At 39.1% G+C, this 19855-nt stretch overlaps 1 protein-coding gene across 1 annotated transcript; it reads left to right on the top strand.

Annotated features, from left to right (window-relative positions):
• The first annotated feature begins 232 nt into the window (after window positions 1-232).
• LOC117857170 (callose synthase 7) lies at window positions 233-19634 on the top strand. The gene is made up of 42 exons (XM_034739683.2): window positions 233-646; window positions 1915-2015; window positions 2820-2917; window positions 3022-3106; window positions 3179-3295; window positions 3386-3517; window positions 3661-3750; window positions 3874-3959; window positions 4139-4271; window positions 5313-5432; window positions 5521-5597; window positions 6294-6360; window positions 7028-7135; window positions 7219-7336; window positions 7441-7772; window positions 7856-7908; window positions 7982-8042; window positions 9330-9411; window positions 9816-9865; window positions 9935-10021; window positions 10100-10183; window positions 10318-10400; window positions 10472-10553; window positions 10629-10792; window positions 10893-11016; window positions 11151-11251; window positions 11345-11429; window positions 11509-11660; window positions 11937-12046; window positions 12168-12290; window positions 12375-12443; window positions 12560-12713; window positions 12796-12901; window positions 13871-13993; window positions 14057-14172; window positions 14294-14377; window positions 16336-16448; window positions 16529-16758; window positions 17674-18471; window positions 18557-18607; window positions 18689-18874; window positions 19019-19634. Exons 1-42 carry the CDS (start codon window positions 433-435, stop codon window positions 19370-19372), a joined length of 5703 nt encoding a protein of 1900 aa, XP_034595574.1. The 5' UTR covers window positions 233-432; the 3' UTR covers window positions 19373-19634.
• Window positions 19635-19855: the final 221 nt, after the last annotated feature.

The following is a 19855-nucleotide window of genomic DNA, read 5'->3' as shown; positions in this document are numbered from 1 at the left end:
AAATTACCACAAATTCAATTCGAGTCGGTTAGCGCAAAAGGAGAATGAGAAGAAAAGAAAGCGCACGGGGGCATCGGCAAAGAAAGCGATCACGCTTCGCGGCCCCACCACAGTGGCGCGCCAGGCTTTCCGCTTTCCAGCACGGCGGGGCCCATCCGCCAACGGGGCAGCCGCAACTCGGAAAAAGCGAAGCGGCGCGCCGAGGAAAAAGCCATTCCTCTTCGTCTCTTCCTTCCCCCGTCGCGCGGCTAGCCAAGCAGAGGGCGGGCAGAATTCCTTGCTTCCTCGGCGGGTGCTCGAATACGAATACAGCGCTTGCCCCGCCGCCCCGGCAACCGCACCCCACTCCATCCCCTCAACCCCCCAACTTTCTCCGATGGCGTATAAATCGCCGCCGACGCCGGCCGCCTCGCCCACTGTTAGCATTGGGCGATGGCGGCGATGGAGGCGGGGGCGTCGACGTCGGCGGGAGCGCTGCCGAGACGGAGGCGGGACGCGCTGGCGCTGACGCTGGCGTCGCGGAGGCTGCCGGTGGGAGCGGCGGACGCCGGGGAGCGGGTGCCGGGGGCCGTCGCGCCCGAGGTCATGCCCTTCGTGCGCGCCGCGGACGAGGTCGAGCCGCTCAACCCGCGCGTCGCATTCCTTTGTGAGTAGCCACGCGCAGGCCCCCCGCTTCGCCTGCCTCCCTTCCCTTGGATTGTTCTCTTCTCCAAGTGCAATGCAGTAGCTAGCTGAGTTGGTGGTTCTGCACATTTGCCTCACGAAACTACAATACTGTATGCTTCACAAAGCAAGAGCGCTTTTGGTTGCTATCAAGTCACGGCAAAATGTTGCTCATGGCTTTTACATTATGTAGTTGAGATTTTGGTATATTAGCTTGCATGCGGTCAATGCCATTGGAAACAAGTGATGTACAAAATGGCACTGGGACGGTTCAAAATCAAATCGAGCTGGGTTGCACTTCGTTATATACTAAGTATATGGTTGTTGTCAGCAAAGTATACTTTGCAATTTATATTGTTATAACACATAGAAACGGTTTACGTGCATAGCAACATTTTCTCACATCAAGCTTGATGTGCGGACTCTAGATGTTCACCTGTGGCACAAATTTCCTCATGTTTTGACTGCCAGTCTTGGATCTTCGATATAAAGGTTTGCTCATTGTTCTTTTTGGTTGATAAAGATCCACATTTGAAAACGCCAGGGATCTGTGCTTTACAGAGAACAGAAGGCATTCATGTCAATGGATACTAGTGTATCGGGTAAACAATTCAAGTGGCTAGGGGTTCAGACTTTTCAGGGTATTGGAATGCGCGGATACATTTATGCCGCATTTGAATATGCTGCTTGTGGAGTGCACATAACTTACTGCATTTCACTACCTGCAAAAAGTGTTATCATAGATGGTTACTTGGAAAAACTAGTAATTACGTGTACTGTACAGCACCTGCGAGAGCTTTCTAAAATAACTCTTAGGCCCTGTTTGTTTCCGCTTCTCTCAGCCATGCTTGGATTATAATCTAAGCGAAGATTTTCTCGCTTCTCGCTTTTCGCTTCTTGTAGTTCAAATCTCTGAAGCGGCTTACCACATAAGAGAGAATCTGGGAAAATAAGCAAGGCGTTTGGTGGGATTCTCGCTTATTTTCATCGATAAGCTGCTTATGAGTGGAAACAAACAGGGCCTTAATCTATTTAGTGACATAAGTCCCATTATGTTATTGGGTTATTGGTCCATTGCATATCTAGTTGTATTGTGCACCAGTTTGATTTTTGTTCAGTTTTCCCTCTACCTTTGCAACATCTCACTTCCTTTTTTAAGAACACATGACATTTATGTTCTCATTATCGATAAGTCATCTAGTAGAGTTTATTCTGATATGAAGTTGGATCTGCCATTCATGTTGTACCAAGGTCGTAGATATGCCTTCAAGAAAGTACAAAGAATGGATCCATCATCAACCCAACGTGGTGTTCGTCAGTTCAAAACATACATGTCAATTAAGCTGGACCAAGTAAGCTTCTACATGGAATTGTTCATGATACTATTTGCCCTCCTTCATTGTACCTAAAATCCTAATATGCTTTTCATCAGGTTTTTAGAAAGAAGCTTTAACACATATCTTGTAGTACTGAGCCTTTAGTCTTGTTCTCGTTAAGATTTAATCCACTGCTTGTTATCTGTTCGTTTGATATCTTCCTATCCTCACTTTAGCAAAGTTTTCTTCACCCATGTGAAATTGAGGGGAAAATTAAGATTCATATTTCTCGCTACTTTAGTAGTATCTTAACCTCACAAATGGTTTGTTTTATCTGTGCGGTACCAAACCATATACATTATTCAATTGGCTGCTCAGAGGAGAAATGATTGTTGGTAATCAATTAGTATTACTGATTCTTACCGCCTAATCATGACTTATGAAAGCCTTGCATTCTTGACTTAATTCGCTAATAGATAAAACAGATTGTTCTTTATTTTGATAACAGCTAAAGCAGATTGTTCCCTGCAGTGGTGCTAGCATTCGAAACAGGCATGATTATGTTGTGACTATGCCCCCTTTAATTTGAACCAACTAAAAAAAACTTGACCACAGGGGGAGGTTCCCCCCAGGCATTGTCCTAAGATTGTGCCGTGCTTTGAACCTTGGCTGGGACGGGAGTTTCAACGATTCCCAGAGTTCAACTCTCTAACTGGTCCATTGGGATAAGCTTGGCACTTGAACCAACTTATCTTGATCCAGTTCAATCCTTTCAAACTGTTATTTACTCGTCACCAATTTTTTAGTACTGAGTCCTTGAGGTTAATCTCTGTTTGACAGGATGACACACAAGTTCTGGGCAATGATGCAAGCGAGATACAACAGTTCTATAAGAAGTACTGTGCTAGTATGAGTCAAATTTCAGAAAAGAGGAACTTGTAAGAAATCTATACACTTTTTTATGAGAGGAGAAATATATACACCTGTGAGTTATTTCTTCTCTATTGTATTGTTAATCAACTTTTTTCTAATATTGATCCAGCGAGGAGATGGCTAGATATTACCAAGTGGCCTCTGCTCTTTATGAAGTGTTAAGGGATGTAACGGATAACAAAGTTGATCCCCAGGTGATGCATTGTAATTGTTTGTTTCTTCCTAGTTCCTCGGTAAACTTCTTCAACACAATTTTCCACTTCTAGGTGATAAGGTGTGCGGAAATGATCGAGGAAAAGGGTCGTCATTTCAAGAACTACAAGTACAACATTATTCCCCTCAATTTCCCTGGTTCTTCTGAGGCAATTGTGGAACTTCCGGAGGTCTTACACTTATCTCTGATAACACTATTTATACTTGTTTGTGAAAATCTGCATTAACTTTTGATTTTTGTTACCCTGCAAATTATGTAGATAAGAGGTGCTATTGATGCAATAAGTGTCATAGATGGTCTTCCAATGCCACACATGTCTTCTGTGCATAGGCAGGGGGATAAAATTATCCATGATTTACTTGACTGGCTTTCACTAGCGTTTGGATTTCAGGTGATGTCATTGTTTTCATTTGTTTTCTGACATTCAAAGAAGGTGGCATAGTGTCACTGCTTCAGTCTTACTGGTTCACATGTTATTATCTTTGGCAAACATCGTTCTATGAGAACTGAATAGTGTGCGGTTTTTGTGTGCAGAAATCTAATGTAGAAAATCAAAGAGAAAACATGGTTTTGCTTCTTGCAAATATTAGTACAAGAACTGCTGCACAGGAAGGGCATCCTTTGGTAAGATATATGCTATTTTGAAGATTTTATTTGAGGCATTTTATCTTATATTTCAAGTTCTTGTATGCACTGCTGAACTAACCCTTTTGAAGTCCGATACTTAGCTAACATGTTATTTTTCAGGTTGACACTGTGAACGAATTATGGGAAAAGATTACTGGAAACTACAAATCATGGTGTCGCTATTTGCACGTTAGTAACAATATCATGTACGTGGTGTAGTTGTTTCGACTAACTTTTTCTCAAGTAATTATCCTACAGTTTGCGAGTTTCTTCTCATAGCTATCCTCATTGTGTCCATTAGCATTTCATATGTCTACTTTTTTTTTTAAGAACACGTAAAGCTTCCATGCCTTATTAACTTCTACATTTCATTTTTGTGTTGTAGGATCAGTCATGATGTTGCAGAACATAAGAAGCAACAGCTGAAGCTTCTTCACATTGGATTGTATCTTCTTATCTGGGGTGAGGCTTCAAATGTTCGGTTTATGCCTGAGTGCCTGTGCTACATATTCCACCATGTAAGTATCTCTCATGAAAGAAATAGCCTTTTGGCTTCCTCCAGAAGGTCGTTCTAACTTTAGTAACTTATTGAGGATGGCTGACCTGTTGTGTTCTCTTTCCAGAAAAAAAGGTCATGGTTGATTTATTCAATTTACATATTTGTTTCAATCATAGTTTTGAAGCCATGATTTAATATGCTGTATGTGAACTTGGAACAGTTATATTGGAAATTTCCTAATGTTTAAATAATAAATAATTGTGGGATTGAGGCCTCATCAAAATCGACCTTTTCTTTATGAAACATTGACATGAAATTTGATCACCAGAATCAACATAGCCCACTGAAGAGAAACTCATGTTCAGTGATAGGCTGAAATCCTTAATACTACTTACTCTACCCTTCCAGACCTAATAGCTCAACACCAATCACATTGGTCCATATGCTATATATGAATTCCTAATGTTTAAATAATAAATAATTGTGGGATTGAAGCTTCGTCAAAATCGATCCTTTTTTTTTTATGAAACATTGACGTGTGATTTGATCACCAGAGTCAACATAGCCCACTGAAGAGAAACTCAGGTTCCATGATAGGCTGAAATCCTTAATACTACTTACTCTACTCTCCAGACCTAATAGCTCAACACCAATCACATTGGTCCATATGCTATATATGAATTCAAGTTCAGAATGATGGAGATATGGGCCTCAGTTGAAATACATCCCATTGCTACTGAATATGAGTTATTTCTACACCAAAACACAGTTTCCTGACATCTAGATTGTCAAAAATGTGGTTTAAAGTCCAGAAAGCTTGTTATGAGATACATGATAGTTGCCTCAAGGTCCAGTTTTTAAGCGTGGATTAATTCCATTGTAAACTAATTAATGTATTCATAGCCCTTCATGAACTCTACAACAAATTCAACCAACCTGTCATCATTCACCATATAGTTGAGTCGTAATATGCGTGTAATCGCAATTTTCTCGGGTCTCATGTATGCAAATATAAAGCTTTGAGCCTTTGACATCCATGTAATTTCAATTTGTGTGACAGATGGCAAAACAGTTGCATGACATGGTTGATGGAAATTATTTTCAACCACCACCAGGGTTTGAGGAAGAGGGATCATTTCTGGAAAATGTCATTGAACCTATCTTTAAGGTCCTGCAGAAAGTGAGTATATAAAATTCAATCAATAAGCTGCATTGTGCTTGTGCAAGTCTCGTGTTTACAAAGTTGTTATTCTTCTTTCACCCCAAAGGAAGCACAAAAAAGTAGAGGAGGTACAGCGGGCCACTCAGCTTGGAGAAATTATGACGACCTGAATGAACTGTTTTGGTAATCCCATTTTATTATGTTGAGTAAATTTCTCGAATTTACACTTCTTTTGCAAATGATAGCAAAAAGATGCTACTAAGCCTTTATTTTATTTGACCTTTTGCTTCGTGAAACTACACTTCTGTCATCAAAACAGACCTAACAGCCTATGCCTAGTGGCCTATGTTCCATACATGTGTAGTGTGTTAAACTGCTTCATTTGCTGGTGTGTAAACACTTGCCACATGGGTAGTTTAATGGGAATATTCTTGGTAAATATTAGACCTGTTAGATGGCATTGGATAAAGATGAGTGTGGAACTGCTGATGCATACAAAAGAATTCCACATGACACTACCTTCTATGTGGGCGTGGGCTCTGAGGCCCACTTCAAGGGTTCAAATTGTGGTTTTGTACAACGAGATGTCAAACAAAACGTTTTCTCTGAAGTTAGAAGCTTAAATCTGTAGTTTTGCAATTTATGCATTGTTAGTGTAGTTTCGCAAAACAGTGAGCTGGGAGGCCCACTGTGGTCACCCACTTCAAAGGATGGAAGTGTGGTTTTGTACAATGAGAGGTCAAACAAAACGTATTATGTGAAACTACAAGATTAAAACTGTAGTTTTGTGACAGTTTATGCATTGTTAGTGTAGTTTCAAAAAATTTACTGTCTTAATGTTTGTTTTTTCAATCTCTGAGAATTTTTTTTTCCTCATAGGTCGGAGAAATGTTTTACTAAGCTGAAGTGGCCATGGGATCTCACATCAGATTTCTTTTATCAAGGGGTAGGTAACAGTTGTTATTATTTTTATTACCTTCAGCATACTGCAACTGCCTCTTGCTGGAGTTATATGGGAGCTTGCTGTCAATAGTCTGATAAACTACATTATGAATTCAGTATAGTGCTGAGCATTATTTTTGGAGGTGGTCAATATGATCTGGAACAATCATGCTTGTTACTAGGACTTCTACCCTATATTAATTTGAAAAATTATGTGCTCGTTACAAGGATTGCAATGCCTAACATGGTAATAAGTTCAATGTTGTGACTTATGGACAAAAAGATATCAGGAATGCAAAGGAGAAACATATATTTTCCCAATAAAGCATATTTTACGCAGCTAGACTCATCGTCATGTGCAAGCTAAATGTAGATCCCTACTCTTGAAATACTTCATTGCAGCTATTTTGAGCAATTGCATATATATTATTATGTTCAACTGTTTCTTTGAAAATGCCAAACTGGATAGATTCTACTGTGAAGATATCGAATTATAGACTGTACTTGCATGGAAACATTAAAGTCGTGTTCTCCCCAGTTATAGTATTGTCCCCAACAGAAGAGCATTTAAACATGGTAAAAAATTCTTTTAAAATTAGAAGGTTTCATGCTCACTTGAACCAAATGTTTACATCCTTTGGTATTTTCAAACTGCTTTTCTTGTTCTACAGCGTGGTACAGCAAGAAAGCCCAAAACAAATTTTGTCGAAGTACGCACATTTCTGCACATATTTAGAAGTTTTAACCGGATGTGGATATTTTTCATACTTGCTTTCCAGGTATTTCCTCTTTTGAAGTACATGAAAATTATTTTTGTAAGTTTTAGTAGTAAATATTCAAAACGTATACCTTGGCTTTCCAGGCAATGCTCATAGTTTCATGGAGTTCTTCTGGATCTCTTTCTGGAATTACTGATGGAACTGTTTTCAGAAATGTCTTAAGTATCTTCATGACAGCAGCTCTGCTCAACTTCATAACAGGTGTATTACTTTTTCAGTGTATTCATCATGATACACATGCAATATGATAAGTTTAAACTCATTTGACATTGCATTTCTCAAGTTCCTAGTTTTAACTTGTGCAGTAACTCTTGATATACTGCTTACTGTACAAGCATGGGGAAGTATGGAGTGGACAAAGATAGTCAGATATCTACTAAAGTTCATTGTGGCCATTGCTTGGATGGTTATTCTTCCAGTGACATATTCTAGTTCCATCAAGTACCCCTCTGGTGCTGGCAAAATCCTAAATAGTTGGATTGGGAATTGGTATAACCAGTCAGTTTACAACGTTGCGATCGTCATATATATGATCCCAAATATTCTTGCTGCCCTGTTTTTCTTGTTGCCACAAATTCAGAATTTCATGGAGCGCTCAAATTCGCGAGTATTTGTTCTTCTGATGTGGTGGATTCAGGTCAGTCCTTCATATTCCTATTTAGACAATTAATTGAAGTATTGAGCATCATTAGTGCTTACATAATGTTTTGCCACGTTTAGCCACGATTGTATGTTGGACGTGCGATGCATGAAGATATCTTGTCAATACTTAAGTAAGTACTTCATATATTTCTTGAGCTATTGCTTTTCTGTCAATTGAAAATGACATTCAGATGAAATCAACAGGTATGTCTTCTTTTGGGCTGTGTTGCTCATCTCCAAGCTTGCATTCAGTTTCTATGTTGAGGTACATCAATTAACACTTTAAGTAGCATTTCTTTTTATAGTGAATACATACTTCGATTTGACAAATTGCCATTTATATTCTTGAACTGATGCAAGTTGGATAACTCTATGGAAAATGGTTAGTTGCACGAGGAGTTGAGAATTCTGTTGCGCTTTTCTTTTTCCCTTAGAAAAAGAATTCTGTTGCCCCATATTTGATAATATGCCTAGTTTTCTAACATTTTTTATTTTTCATTAATTGCAACTCATGGTGATAACTGATAACTTGTCATATTTAAATAGTATGGATATCTATTTAGCTAATTGTGTCCCCTGGCCCTTTACGGAGTTTAAGAATAAAACTTTCTGAGTCTAATTTTTGAATTTAGTAATACCAAGTTCAAAATAATTTTTTATAGGAAAAACTCGTACTCCAATGTTATCCAGTTCTATTGCCCAGGCAACAATGAACAAAGTCATCATCTCGGCTCGTTTGGCAACTTGTCAATCCAGTCAATGATTAAGGTCAACTCTTTTTGTGGGGCAATGAAGCTTGCCTGGGTGCTTCTTCTGCCTTTAGGCTTGGCTTAAAGTGAGGAAATAGGGAGACACGATTTGGAGATTCACTGTGTCACGTATTAATTTTGGTGCCATGCCTAGTCTACATCGCCATCCTTTGTATCATGTTGCTCACTGATCTAGAACCTATGGGGACTAAAATGCAACCTCACTTAATACCAACAGAAACTCCCTGATCTTGAACCTATGGGTTCTATACCCTTTCTTCTTCTTAATATATTGATATGCAGTTCTCCTGCGTGTTTGAGAGAAGAAAAAAAATTAATAGCAACAGAAAAAATGGGCCAACAACTGTATCTGCTGCAGCTCCATTACTCTGTTTTCGTCAGGTGATTGGTAGTCTGGGAGGATGAGGTGACATGGAGTGGCTCAGAAAAAAGTTGTGAGAGAGGAAGCTTTTGCGATAAATCTTATTTCAAACTTTCAGCACACTGCACATAGGACATTTATTAAGATTACCACAATGAGAAGGAGCTGCAAGCCAGACTATACTAAGGCTTAGTGATGGCAAATGTGGCAGTGAACCAAGTGTCATTGTGAATGTTTGTATAGTATCTGCACAATATATCATGTATTATTTGTGGGAGCATCTAGCTTTGCATTGATAATATGCTTAAATACTTTTGTTTGCTAATTCTTACATTTAATAGAAAAAACTGAAGAAACAACATTAGACTGTACTATTTTTATAGCTTATTTTACTCAATTCACATTGTTCAATTTTGTACAGATATCCCCATTGATTGATCCAACAAAGTTCATTCTTGGCCAACAAGTTGGGAACTATGAGTGGCATCAAATTTTCCCTTTCTGTAAGCATATTGTATATAATAGATTAGACCAATGCAATTATGGTCATTTTGAATTAGGTCGTATAAATGTACTATGTAGCGAAAATATAGATGAAGTAGAAAACCTTAAATTTAGAACATTGTGGAATCGATATATTTTGCAATTATAGAATGAATAAAGTAATTCATTACTTTTTTTGTTTACAATATTACTGACTTTAAACTTCTGAATTTCCCCCTAAATTTTGTTAACCCCAGTGCTCTTTTCCTTCAACTTTGTCTTGTTAGTAGGAGTATTAAAATTGTTCTCTTGATACAAATATGTAGTTGTGCAAGCTAAATGAAACTGAGAGGGTTCTGAACCTTAACTTTTCTTTAATTCCTCAAGAGGAAAACTATAGTGACATACGATATTTTTCTTGCAGTGCCACGCAACCTAGGTGTTGTCATTACCATATGGGCACCAATTGTCTTGGTATGTAAATAAATTACGAGAACTATGATGGTTTTCTGTTAGCCATTTCACCTACCCCTGTACCTGTAGGTGTACTTTATGGACATACAAATTTGGTATGCCATTTTTTCCACAGTCTTCGGAGGAGTTTCAGGTGCCCTCAGTCATGTGGGCGAGGTTAGTGGTCTCATTTGTGATATGTTTACAGTATGCATGAATTCTTAGTACCAGATCTTACATTTGCTTTTAATGTAGATACGGACCCTTGGCATGTTCAGGGCCAGGTTCAAATCAATGCCAGAAGCTTTCAGTAAATGTATTGCTGCAAAACAGAGAGAGGTTTCATACTGTCAAGTGCTTTTCTTTATTTGCCAATGCCTCAAATTGCTGAACATGCATATCTTATTTTGAAGATTGCAAAATTGCAACCAGTTTATTTGTATTTGACTAATTTTTTTGTTCTTAATTGCCAGCAAGCACTTAACCAGGGGAGTTTCTTTTGTGTTTGGAATTCATTCATCAATTCCTTACGAGAGGAAGACTTAATCAGCGATAGGTTGGAACACTAAACATTATGTCAGACTAATATGCCATTCACCTTAAACCTGATTTCTTCTATGTTATCAGAGAGAAGCACATATTGATGGCTCCATCATCTTCAATCAATTTATCTGTCACTCAGTGGCCACCATTCCTCGTTGCTAGCAAGGCGAGTTGCCATATCAGATGCAAATGATCAAATATTTTAAAATAAGGAATATTCATGGAATTTTGAATGTACCAGGTACCCGCAGCTCTTCATATGGCCATGAACTCCAAAGAAGGGGATGAGCATGAGCTAATTGAAAAAGTCAAACTAGATCGAGACAGATATAATGCAGTTATAGAATGCTACGAATCCTTGATGATTATACTTAATAATCTTCTACTAGATTCTAATGATCGGAAGTACAGTACCATCCTTGTCATTTTGATTTGATATTTACTTATATTTTGTATTGGATCACTCAGAAAGTGTTGATGTGGGCATTTTGACATATAATTGCAGTATTGTCAATGAAATCGATAGGAAGGTGACTTATAGCATGACTAATAAAACATTCCTGGAAGACTTTGAAATGATAGAAATCGGGAAAGTAAGTGCTACATTGGCAAAATTATTACAGCTGCTGGTAAGTGGTAGGCTTACTATGATTTTTTCCCCAGCAATCTCTGTACTTTCTTATTCGAGAAAACTGTGTACTTGCTTCTTTTCATGTCCTTTATATGTACTGTTTTGTTTTTGCTCACTATCTAACATCTGCAGAAGAGTGAACCTATTAATGGAGCTGACGAGAGGAAAATTGTTAATGCCTTGCAAGATTTTATGGAAATCACAACACGTGACTTCATGAAAGATGGACAGAGGTAAGAACTATGATGATCTTATATGGTTCTAATGGTGGAGTAAGAAAATTCCTTATGAAATATGATGTTTACTTGTATGGGAAATTGTGGCAGCATTTTGAAAGATGAGAATGAGAGGAAACAAAGTTTCACGAATCTGAATATGGATATGGTAAAGGATGACTTTTGGAGGGAGAAGGTCTGCAATTATCACTATGATTTATTTAAAATTTGATGATAATCTTTTCATTATACTGAATAGATTGTTTTGGTTTCAGTTTGTGCGGCTGCATTTATTGTTGACTATGAAGGATTCTGCAATGGATGTACCAACAAACTTGGATGCTCGACGGAGGATCACCTTCTTTGCAAACTCACTTTTTATGAGAATGCCGAGAGCACCTCATGTGCATGACATGATTTCATTTAGGTGTGTATATATCATCCATGGGCTTTTATTTCAGTAGTGTAGCAGGTATGCACAAATTAGTGAAATGGACAGTTGTACTGTTATTACCCTTTTCAAGCTTTTACACAAAACATGCTCTTTTTTTTCAGAAAAGAACATATTGAAATCTATGTCCTTCATAAGAAACCAAAATCACAAATGTATATTTCTGTGCAGAAATGTTTTGAGTTTCTGTTATGTTTTTTCTTATACATTTATGTTGTAACGTTTTACATTCTAACAAGCTTCAACGTTCAGTGTTCTGACTCCATACTACAACGAAGAAGTACTCTATTCATCTTATGAATTAAATAGGAAGAATGAAGATGGTATCTCAATTTTGTTCTACCTGCAAAAGATCTATCCAGGTGAACTGCAGACCTTGTACTGTGTTTCTTAAAAAGTTTTGTCAGATTGTTATAGACAGGTAAAAATATTAACGATGACTCATAGGATAAATTATAATAACTACTTTTGCCACTTCATTAGATGAATGGAACAACTTTCTACAACGTATTGGAGTTGACCCAGATGATGAAGCAGCAGTTAAAGGCCGCATGGATGATATTCGTTTATGGGCATCTTACCGTGGTCAAACACTTGCCAGAACTGGTATTATGATTTTCCTATCTTTTATTGGGCTATAAAAATGTGTCTTATCTGCTTATCTTATTCTTTCTATCTTGCTATGTATAGTGAGGGGAATGATGTACTATAGACGAGCTCTTGAACTACAATGCTATGAGGATATGATTAATGACGAAGGTTAGTTACTGAGTCCTCTGAACATGGGTCCTCCATTTTTATTTCATGTGGTTGCAATTGAAAATCATACCCCTTGGCTATGCTGTGATGCATTGAATAATGTTGTTATGGAAAAGCTAATTTTGGTGGAGAGGAAGCCGCGAGGTCCAAGGCTATTGCTGATATCAAGTTCACTTATGTTGTCTCCTGTCAACTCTATGGTGTGCACAAGGCATCCAAGGATTCCCGGGAAAAAGGTCTCTACGAGAATATCTTAAACCTCATGCTGACGTAAGTTACTGACCCTGTTTTCTTTTTCTGTTTTGAATTATTTTTCCATGTTTTACCTCAGTTTCATGTGCACAACCGGCAGGTATCCAGCCTTGCGCATTGCTTACATTGATGAGAAGGAAGTACAGTTACCAAATGGTAAAATAGGGAAACAGTATTACTCTGTTCTTGTGAAAGGTGATGATGAGGTACTGAATTTACATTGAACTTGATTCTTTACTTTCCTTCTGTAGATGTTGTGTTATCAGCAACTATAATTTTCTCTAGACTGCAATTTTAAGATGTAAAGTAGTGGTACCGCGACATTGGTGCGGGTGTCCAATTTGGTAAACTTGATAAAAAATAGGATTCTGGGATTCTTCTAATACACATTGATGTTTTTTTTTATCTTTTTTTTTAAATTATATTTGCATATTTCAGAATCACATGTTGAAGTAGTGCTACAGAAGATCCCAAACAATAGTCCCACGGCATCACTCATCTCCATCTCCCCCCAAGTCCCCTCTCTCTGTTTCTCACCTCCTGTTGTACACATATTCCAATACTAGAGCTCTTTTCCCTACGTACGTGTCTCTCTGGCCATGGCAAGGTTGAGACTCTCCTGGGAACTGTGTCTGGCCATGTTTTTCACATTCATGTCCATGTTACACTGGGTAGGAGGACCAAACCCTGTCTGGTCAGGAAACTCACTCAAACTAGTTCAGGGAGGTACCCACAAAATTGGTGGGGCCTGGGTTTGAGCCCTAGTGGCCAACTGGCCATCCTCTCAACTGGGAGGCACTACCAACCGACATACTGTTTGGTTCTCATCAGCAACTGCAATTGATTTTTACCTTTAATTTGTCTAGAAGTACGTGTTGCTATTATTATCTACAAAATTAAATGTGGACCGATAGGCAATGGAATATACTGATATCTGAATCTGAATGTCAATATTACAGGGAAATAAGAACTGATTGAACATCCTAATCATTGTCAGTGTATTAATTGTCCTTTAACTTAAAAAAATGCATGTAACAGAATGTAGACCATGAATAACTATAGCTTGATCTTGCTATTAATGTAGCCAATTAACATGTGGAAATCTTGAGATACATGATCATGTTAAAAGTTTTAGGGTGCTGGTGCCTTACCATTTAAATTTTATTTGTTTTCAGGAAATTTACCGGATAAGGCTTCCTGGTAAACCAACAGATGTTGGAGAGGGCAAGCCTAATAATCAAAATCATGCCATAATATTCACAAGAGGTGAAGCACTTCAAGCAATTGACATGAACCAGGTACACTAATCCATATGCAATGAGTTTCAAGTTAGCGGAATCTTACATTTTTCTACTCTATAGGATAACTACCTTGAGGAAGCATTTAAAATGAGAAATCTCTTGGAAGAGTTCCTTATTACACATGGAAAGTCAAAGCCCACCATATTGGGTGTTCGAGAGCATATATTTACAGGAAGGTTGATTTTCTGTTTGCTACCAATATATTTAAAAGTCTTCAGTTGTTCTTACACTATTTTTTTATTAACTTTCCTTTTGTTGTCTTATGCTAATGTAATTATATTATCCCTTGATATGTAGTGTTTCATCCCTTGCCTGGTTTATGTCCAACCAAGAGACCAGCTTCGTCACTATTGGACAACGTGTTCTTGCCAACCCGCTTAAGTATGCCTCCTCTCTCTTTCAACATTTAACAAACTCTTTTTGTTCTTTTTCTTCCGAACTCTGATCTTTTCTAACTCTTTGTTGTTATAATGTGATTTTTTGAACGGAACTCATTACTAGCAAAAATCCAGTGCCACTATTAAAGTTTTAAGATTTGTTGACAATTACTTGTCAAGGTTTAAATAAATTTTATTTATTAAAAATAATTTCGCTGGTCTATTATTTCACATGTAATACTTCTCTAGAAAGCAAATTAAATGTTGCCATGCCAGGCATACATAGCTCCTTCATTTCAGAAAATGTATTTGGAAGTTGGAAAATGTAGATAAGTTGTATGCTATAGTTTTTAACCCATGCTTAATTTCTAATAAATATATTTAGAAATATCATACCAATTCCCGTGTAAGTATTATACGAAAACCAAAATGAATAATGTGTATTTCATGTAACTTTGGTGAATAGATTATATGAACAGTATTTGATATGGATAAGCATTGTCCAATCAACTATAGGATACCTAGATGTGTAATTTGCTGATTGCATCAATAGATACAGTCTTGCCAGGTTCCTGTCATTAAATTTGATACTTGTGTTAAGCATTGTTTCAAATAGAGCCTTCTGTGCCTCTGTAGCAGCCTAGCAGGCCAGTTCACCTTCTGCTTGCTACTGTGTTGTAGCCTATATCTGTGTCGTGTTGTTTGTAGAAAACCACATGATAATTTGTTGTATTTCTAGCTATCTTCCATTTGGGGTACTTAGTCCAAGATTTGTAGCATGGGAATTAACAAATAATATAATCCTAATTGAGAAAGTGATGTTATTAATGGATGAAACATCGGGAATGCTGTCAGTGGAAACTTGGACATGAAAATTTTGTTTGGTTGCTGTCTTCATTTGACAGTGCTGTCCTATTGGCTTTATATCCTGGATGTTTTATTTTGCGAATCGATTTATATTTGTAAATACAGCTGCGCGTGCCACTCCAACTGAATATATACGGTACCATATATAGAAGTACTTTGTCACCATAAGATTTGTAAAATATTGGTGTTAACTATCAACAAAATATCACAAGGCATATTCTTTTTTTTTGAGAGCGTACATACATAGGACGCACACAACCACGCACACCACACTCACACCACAGGCACACACACGCGTGTGCGTCCATACACACGCTAGAGAAGAGATTGGAGAGCCTGCTGCCCTCATTGCGTTGGAAACATGAAGTACCACTGAACACGCACGTGTTGTGTACCCATAGCTACCCAGGAATAAATCCTGGAAAATCCACCAGAATTTGTCCCCTTCGGGGATCGAACCTGCGGCCTCTTGGGCCGGGTGCTACTGAGGTCCTGCTGACCAATCGGTCACAGGCCCATTCCCGCGCATATTCTTAGCCAAAAGGAATCACTGAGTAAATGTCTGTTTCATTGCCTGCACCGTTGGTGCTGATAAGTTGTCACCTGTGAAATGTCTAGTCTTTTGATTATTGTTGTCTTCACCTATAAATCTTACAATAGACACTGGGGATACACAGATTTTGTAATTGTCACAGATTGTTACCTGTATTCCAGGTAGAATTTACACATCAAATAGAGTGCAGAATTTACAAATGAAATAGAGTGACATCTATAATTTCTTGAGTTTAGCTGCTAGTGGTAGAATTCAAATGTTATAGGTAGCATGGGAATGCTCTTATTGGAACTTGTTTTAGAGATCCTTCGGTCGCTCACTCCAGACTTGGTAGTCTTTCTGGAGGTTTGGTCGATGGTCGTGGTCGTTGCTGTGTGATAACTGATAAGTGGTGCGTGTGTAGCTGTTAAATTTGTGTGATGCGTGCGTTTGGGAGGGGGCATTTTGTCTCTTATCTTGTGTATACTTTTCCTCTTCTTAATGAAATGACACGCAGCTCTCCTGTGTTATTTGAGATATGTTTTAAGAAATTTCTGATGCAGGGTACGATTCCACTATGGGCACCCTGATGTTTTTGATAGACTCTTTCACCTCACAAGGGGTGGCATAAGCAAGGCATCAAAGGTTATCAACCTTAGTGAAGATATCTTTGCAGGTATGTTTTCCTGAGACTATGCGATGAGCATAGTTGCTTAGTCCTGCCACCATGCTCACAATGGTTTTTTGACATCAAAGGGTTCAACTCAACTCTGCGTCGAGGAAATGTCACACATCATGAATACATACAGTTGGGCAAAGGGCGTGATGTTGGAATGAACCAAATATCCAATTTTGAGGCTAAGGTGGCAAATGGAAATGGTGAACAGACACTATGTCGTGATATATATCGACTAGGACACAGATTTGATTTCTTTAGGATGCTATCTCTGTACTTCACCACAGTGGGCTTCTACTTCAATAGCATGGTATGGGTCTCATACTTCAACATATCAACTTAGTAACTCATAAATATGACTTCCAGGAAGTAGGAAAGCAGATTGATCGATTCTATAACTTGAATGGAGGGAGGGAATAGCTGTGAGAGGGAGGGATATTGGTGCTGGCGTGACACCATAGCCGTGACGGCTTAGCCGCGCCTACGAGGCAGGATTTGGTGAGATTGATCTATTTCTTAAGCTGATGAGTGCACCTTCCCGCGGTTTATATAATCACCGGTGAGGTGGTGACGTCTCCCAAAACAGTCTCCTGATCCCTGCTATATCTCTCCTAACAAACCAAGCCTAAGTGTGACTGATGTGTCCCAGTAGTGGCCCAATAGTTGAGCAAGGGTGGAACGAACTTATGAGCCTTTATCCTCCAGCTATAGCTCCTTGGGTTAACCCTTTTTACACGAAGCGAGGACGAAAGTGTAAGTGAGGTGCTGTGTTTATGTGTGCCCACCCCTCGAAAGGGGGGCAGTGCGGCTTTGGAGGGCGGGGTGTTACACTAAGCCAAACCAAGCCTAACAAACAAGAATCTTATTTGGGATCTGGAGTTTCAACTTTTCAGCAACAAAACTTGCAAAAGGTCTCATTGCTGGAATCATTAGAAAATTTTGGTTTTTGATATTTCAATACTGATATTTTTTCACAAGCAGAAACTGGGGTGCAAATGTAAGCTCCCTGATCTTTTTTTCTTATTTCATTTACCTGAGAGAATTTGTACAAAGCTTGCATGTTGTGTAAAGTGACTAATGTGTGTCTTTTAATGTTTTCTAACCAAGGACTTATAGGCAGTGAATATTGTCTAGATCACATAATACATAAAGTGTAACGCGTTTTGTGACTTTAATTCTATATTTTTTGTTTGAGTTGACCTTAAGTTATATATATTACTTTCAGGTGGCTGTTCTCACAGTGTATGTATTTTTATATGGGAGGTTATACCTTGTTTTGAGTGGCTTAGAAAGGTCAATACTCCAAGATCCAAATATTCAAAACATCAAACCGTTTGAAAATGCACTTGCCACTCAATCTGTATTCCAACTTGGGATGTTACTCGTCCTCCCAATGATGATGGAGGTTGGCCTGGAGAAAGGATTTGGTAGAGCACTGGCAGAGTTTGTAATTATGCAACTTCAGTTAGCTCCTGTGTTCTTCACTTTTCATCTTGGAACAAAGACTCACTACTATGGTAGGACAATACTTCATGGTGGAGCTAAGTATAGAGCTACAGGAAGAGGGTTTGTTGTGCGCCATGCAAAGTATGCTGAGAATTATCGGATGTACTCCCGGAGCCACTTTGTGAAAGCATTGGAGCTGCTTATCCTTTTGGTTGTTTATCTAGCATATGGTAGTTCGTACAGAAGCTCCAGTTTGTATCTGTACGTCACAGTTTCCATATGGTTCCTTGTTTTCTGTTGGCTGTTTGCACCTTTTGTCTTCAACCCATCCTGCTTTGAGTGGCACAAGACTGTTGACGACTGGATGGACTGGTGGAAGTGGATGGGCAATAGAGGTGGTATTGGCCTAGCACCTGAGCAAAGTTGGGAGGCTTGGTGGATGAGTGAACATGACCACCTGAAGAATGCAACAATACGTAGCTTGCTCTTGGAGTTCATCCTCTCCCTCCGGTTCTTGATCTATCAATATGGTATTGTTTACCACTTGCACATAGTGCACGAGAACAAAAGCTTCATGGTAAGAAACCTGCTTAGAATGGCCCTTGCCATTGTAATCCCCATTTTAGATAATCAGTTAACTAATGCTCTGTTCTTTTCCCCAGATATATGCACTGTCATGGCTGGTTATAGCAGTCGCTCTTGTGTCACTAAAGGTAACAGTCAGTTGAGTGTTGCACTGCATCCTATTTTATCTCATATTGCTTTTACACTTGGAGTGTGCCCCCTTCTTTCAGGTTGTTTCAATGGGAAGAGAGAAGTTTGTTACAAGGTTTCAACTTGTGTTCCGCATCCTCAAGGGCATTGTCTTCATTGTTCTCATCGGTTTGCTTGTCCTTCTATTTGTTGGATTTGATCTAGCTATCGCAGATGTTGGTGCCAGTATCTTGGCCTTCATCCCCACTGGCTGGTTTATTCTTCTGGTGAGTGATTCTTCTGATCTTCCACCCATGGCTTTTTGCAGTAATCTGGAATAGTATACGTATATGCTATCCTGTTTATGCACTTTATGTGTATTCACCTGTTCTCGAGATCATGATAATGTCACCTTCTATTGCCCCTTGCAGATTGCGCAACTATGTGGACCATTGTTCCGGAGGTTGATCATAGAGCCACTTCACACGCTATGTTGCCCTTATGGCACTGGTGGGGCGTGCAGAGGTCCTTGCTGTGCCAAGTTCAGGCAGAGGACTGGAGCCGGGCTCCGGAAGATGGGGCCATGGGACTCGATACAGGAGATGGCGAGGATGTACGAGTACACCATGGGGCTCCTCATCTTCCTGCCCATCGCCGTGCTGTCATGGTTTCCCTTCGTCTCCGAGTTCCAGACGAGGCTGCTCTTCAACCAGGCCTTCAGCCGGGGGCTGCAGATCTCGAGGATTCTCGCTGGCCAGAACGGGAGCGGTACAAAGCGCGACTGATGCTTCCGCAGATTGATCCATTTCGTGCCGTGTGGCGTTTCGTTGCCGTGTGGGTTTATTGGATTTCCACCTCTTAATTTGATTCATATTCATTTTCACCAAATTAGTTTGAGATGGAGTGTGGCATTTCGTTGCTACTATTGTCCGTTCTGTAATGTGTACCAACAAGCAGTGTGAAAAATGCACCATACAAATTGAGTGTGTATTGAACTTCCACCTATTACTTTGGTTGAATTAATTGATTTGCACGTGTACGATGGAATCTGATGGGTTTCCGGTGTTGAAACTTGAAAGTAAGAAGGGTGTACTGTAATTTATTTATAGTACTATTTTATTTTTTACGCCGCTTAAGGTAGTTCTAACTTCGTAACAATCATACAGTTTCCAACCAGAACGTGGCTGTTCCATCAACGACACGCAGTCACTACTATCTTCCCCCCTTGTCAATGTTTCTTACTGCATGAAGAAAGACTCGAGATGATG

Source organism: Setaria viridis, chromosome 5, assembly GCF_005286985.2.
Source record: "Setaria viridis chromosome 5, Setaria_viridis_v4.0, whole genome shotgun sequence".
Classification (NCBI taxonomy): domain Eukaryota; kingdom Viridiplantae; phylum Streptophyta; class Magnoliopsida; order Poales; family Poaceae; genus Setaria; species Setaria viridis.
Note: the sequence above shows the minus strand (reverse complement) of the source record. Positions and strands in the feature narration are given on the sequence as shown.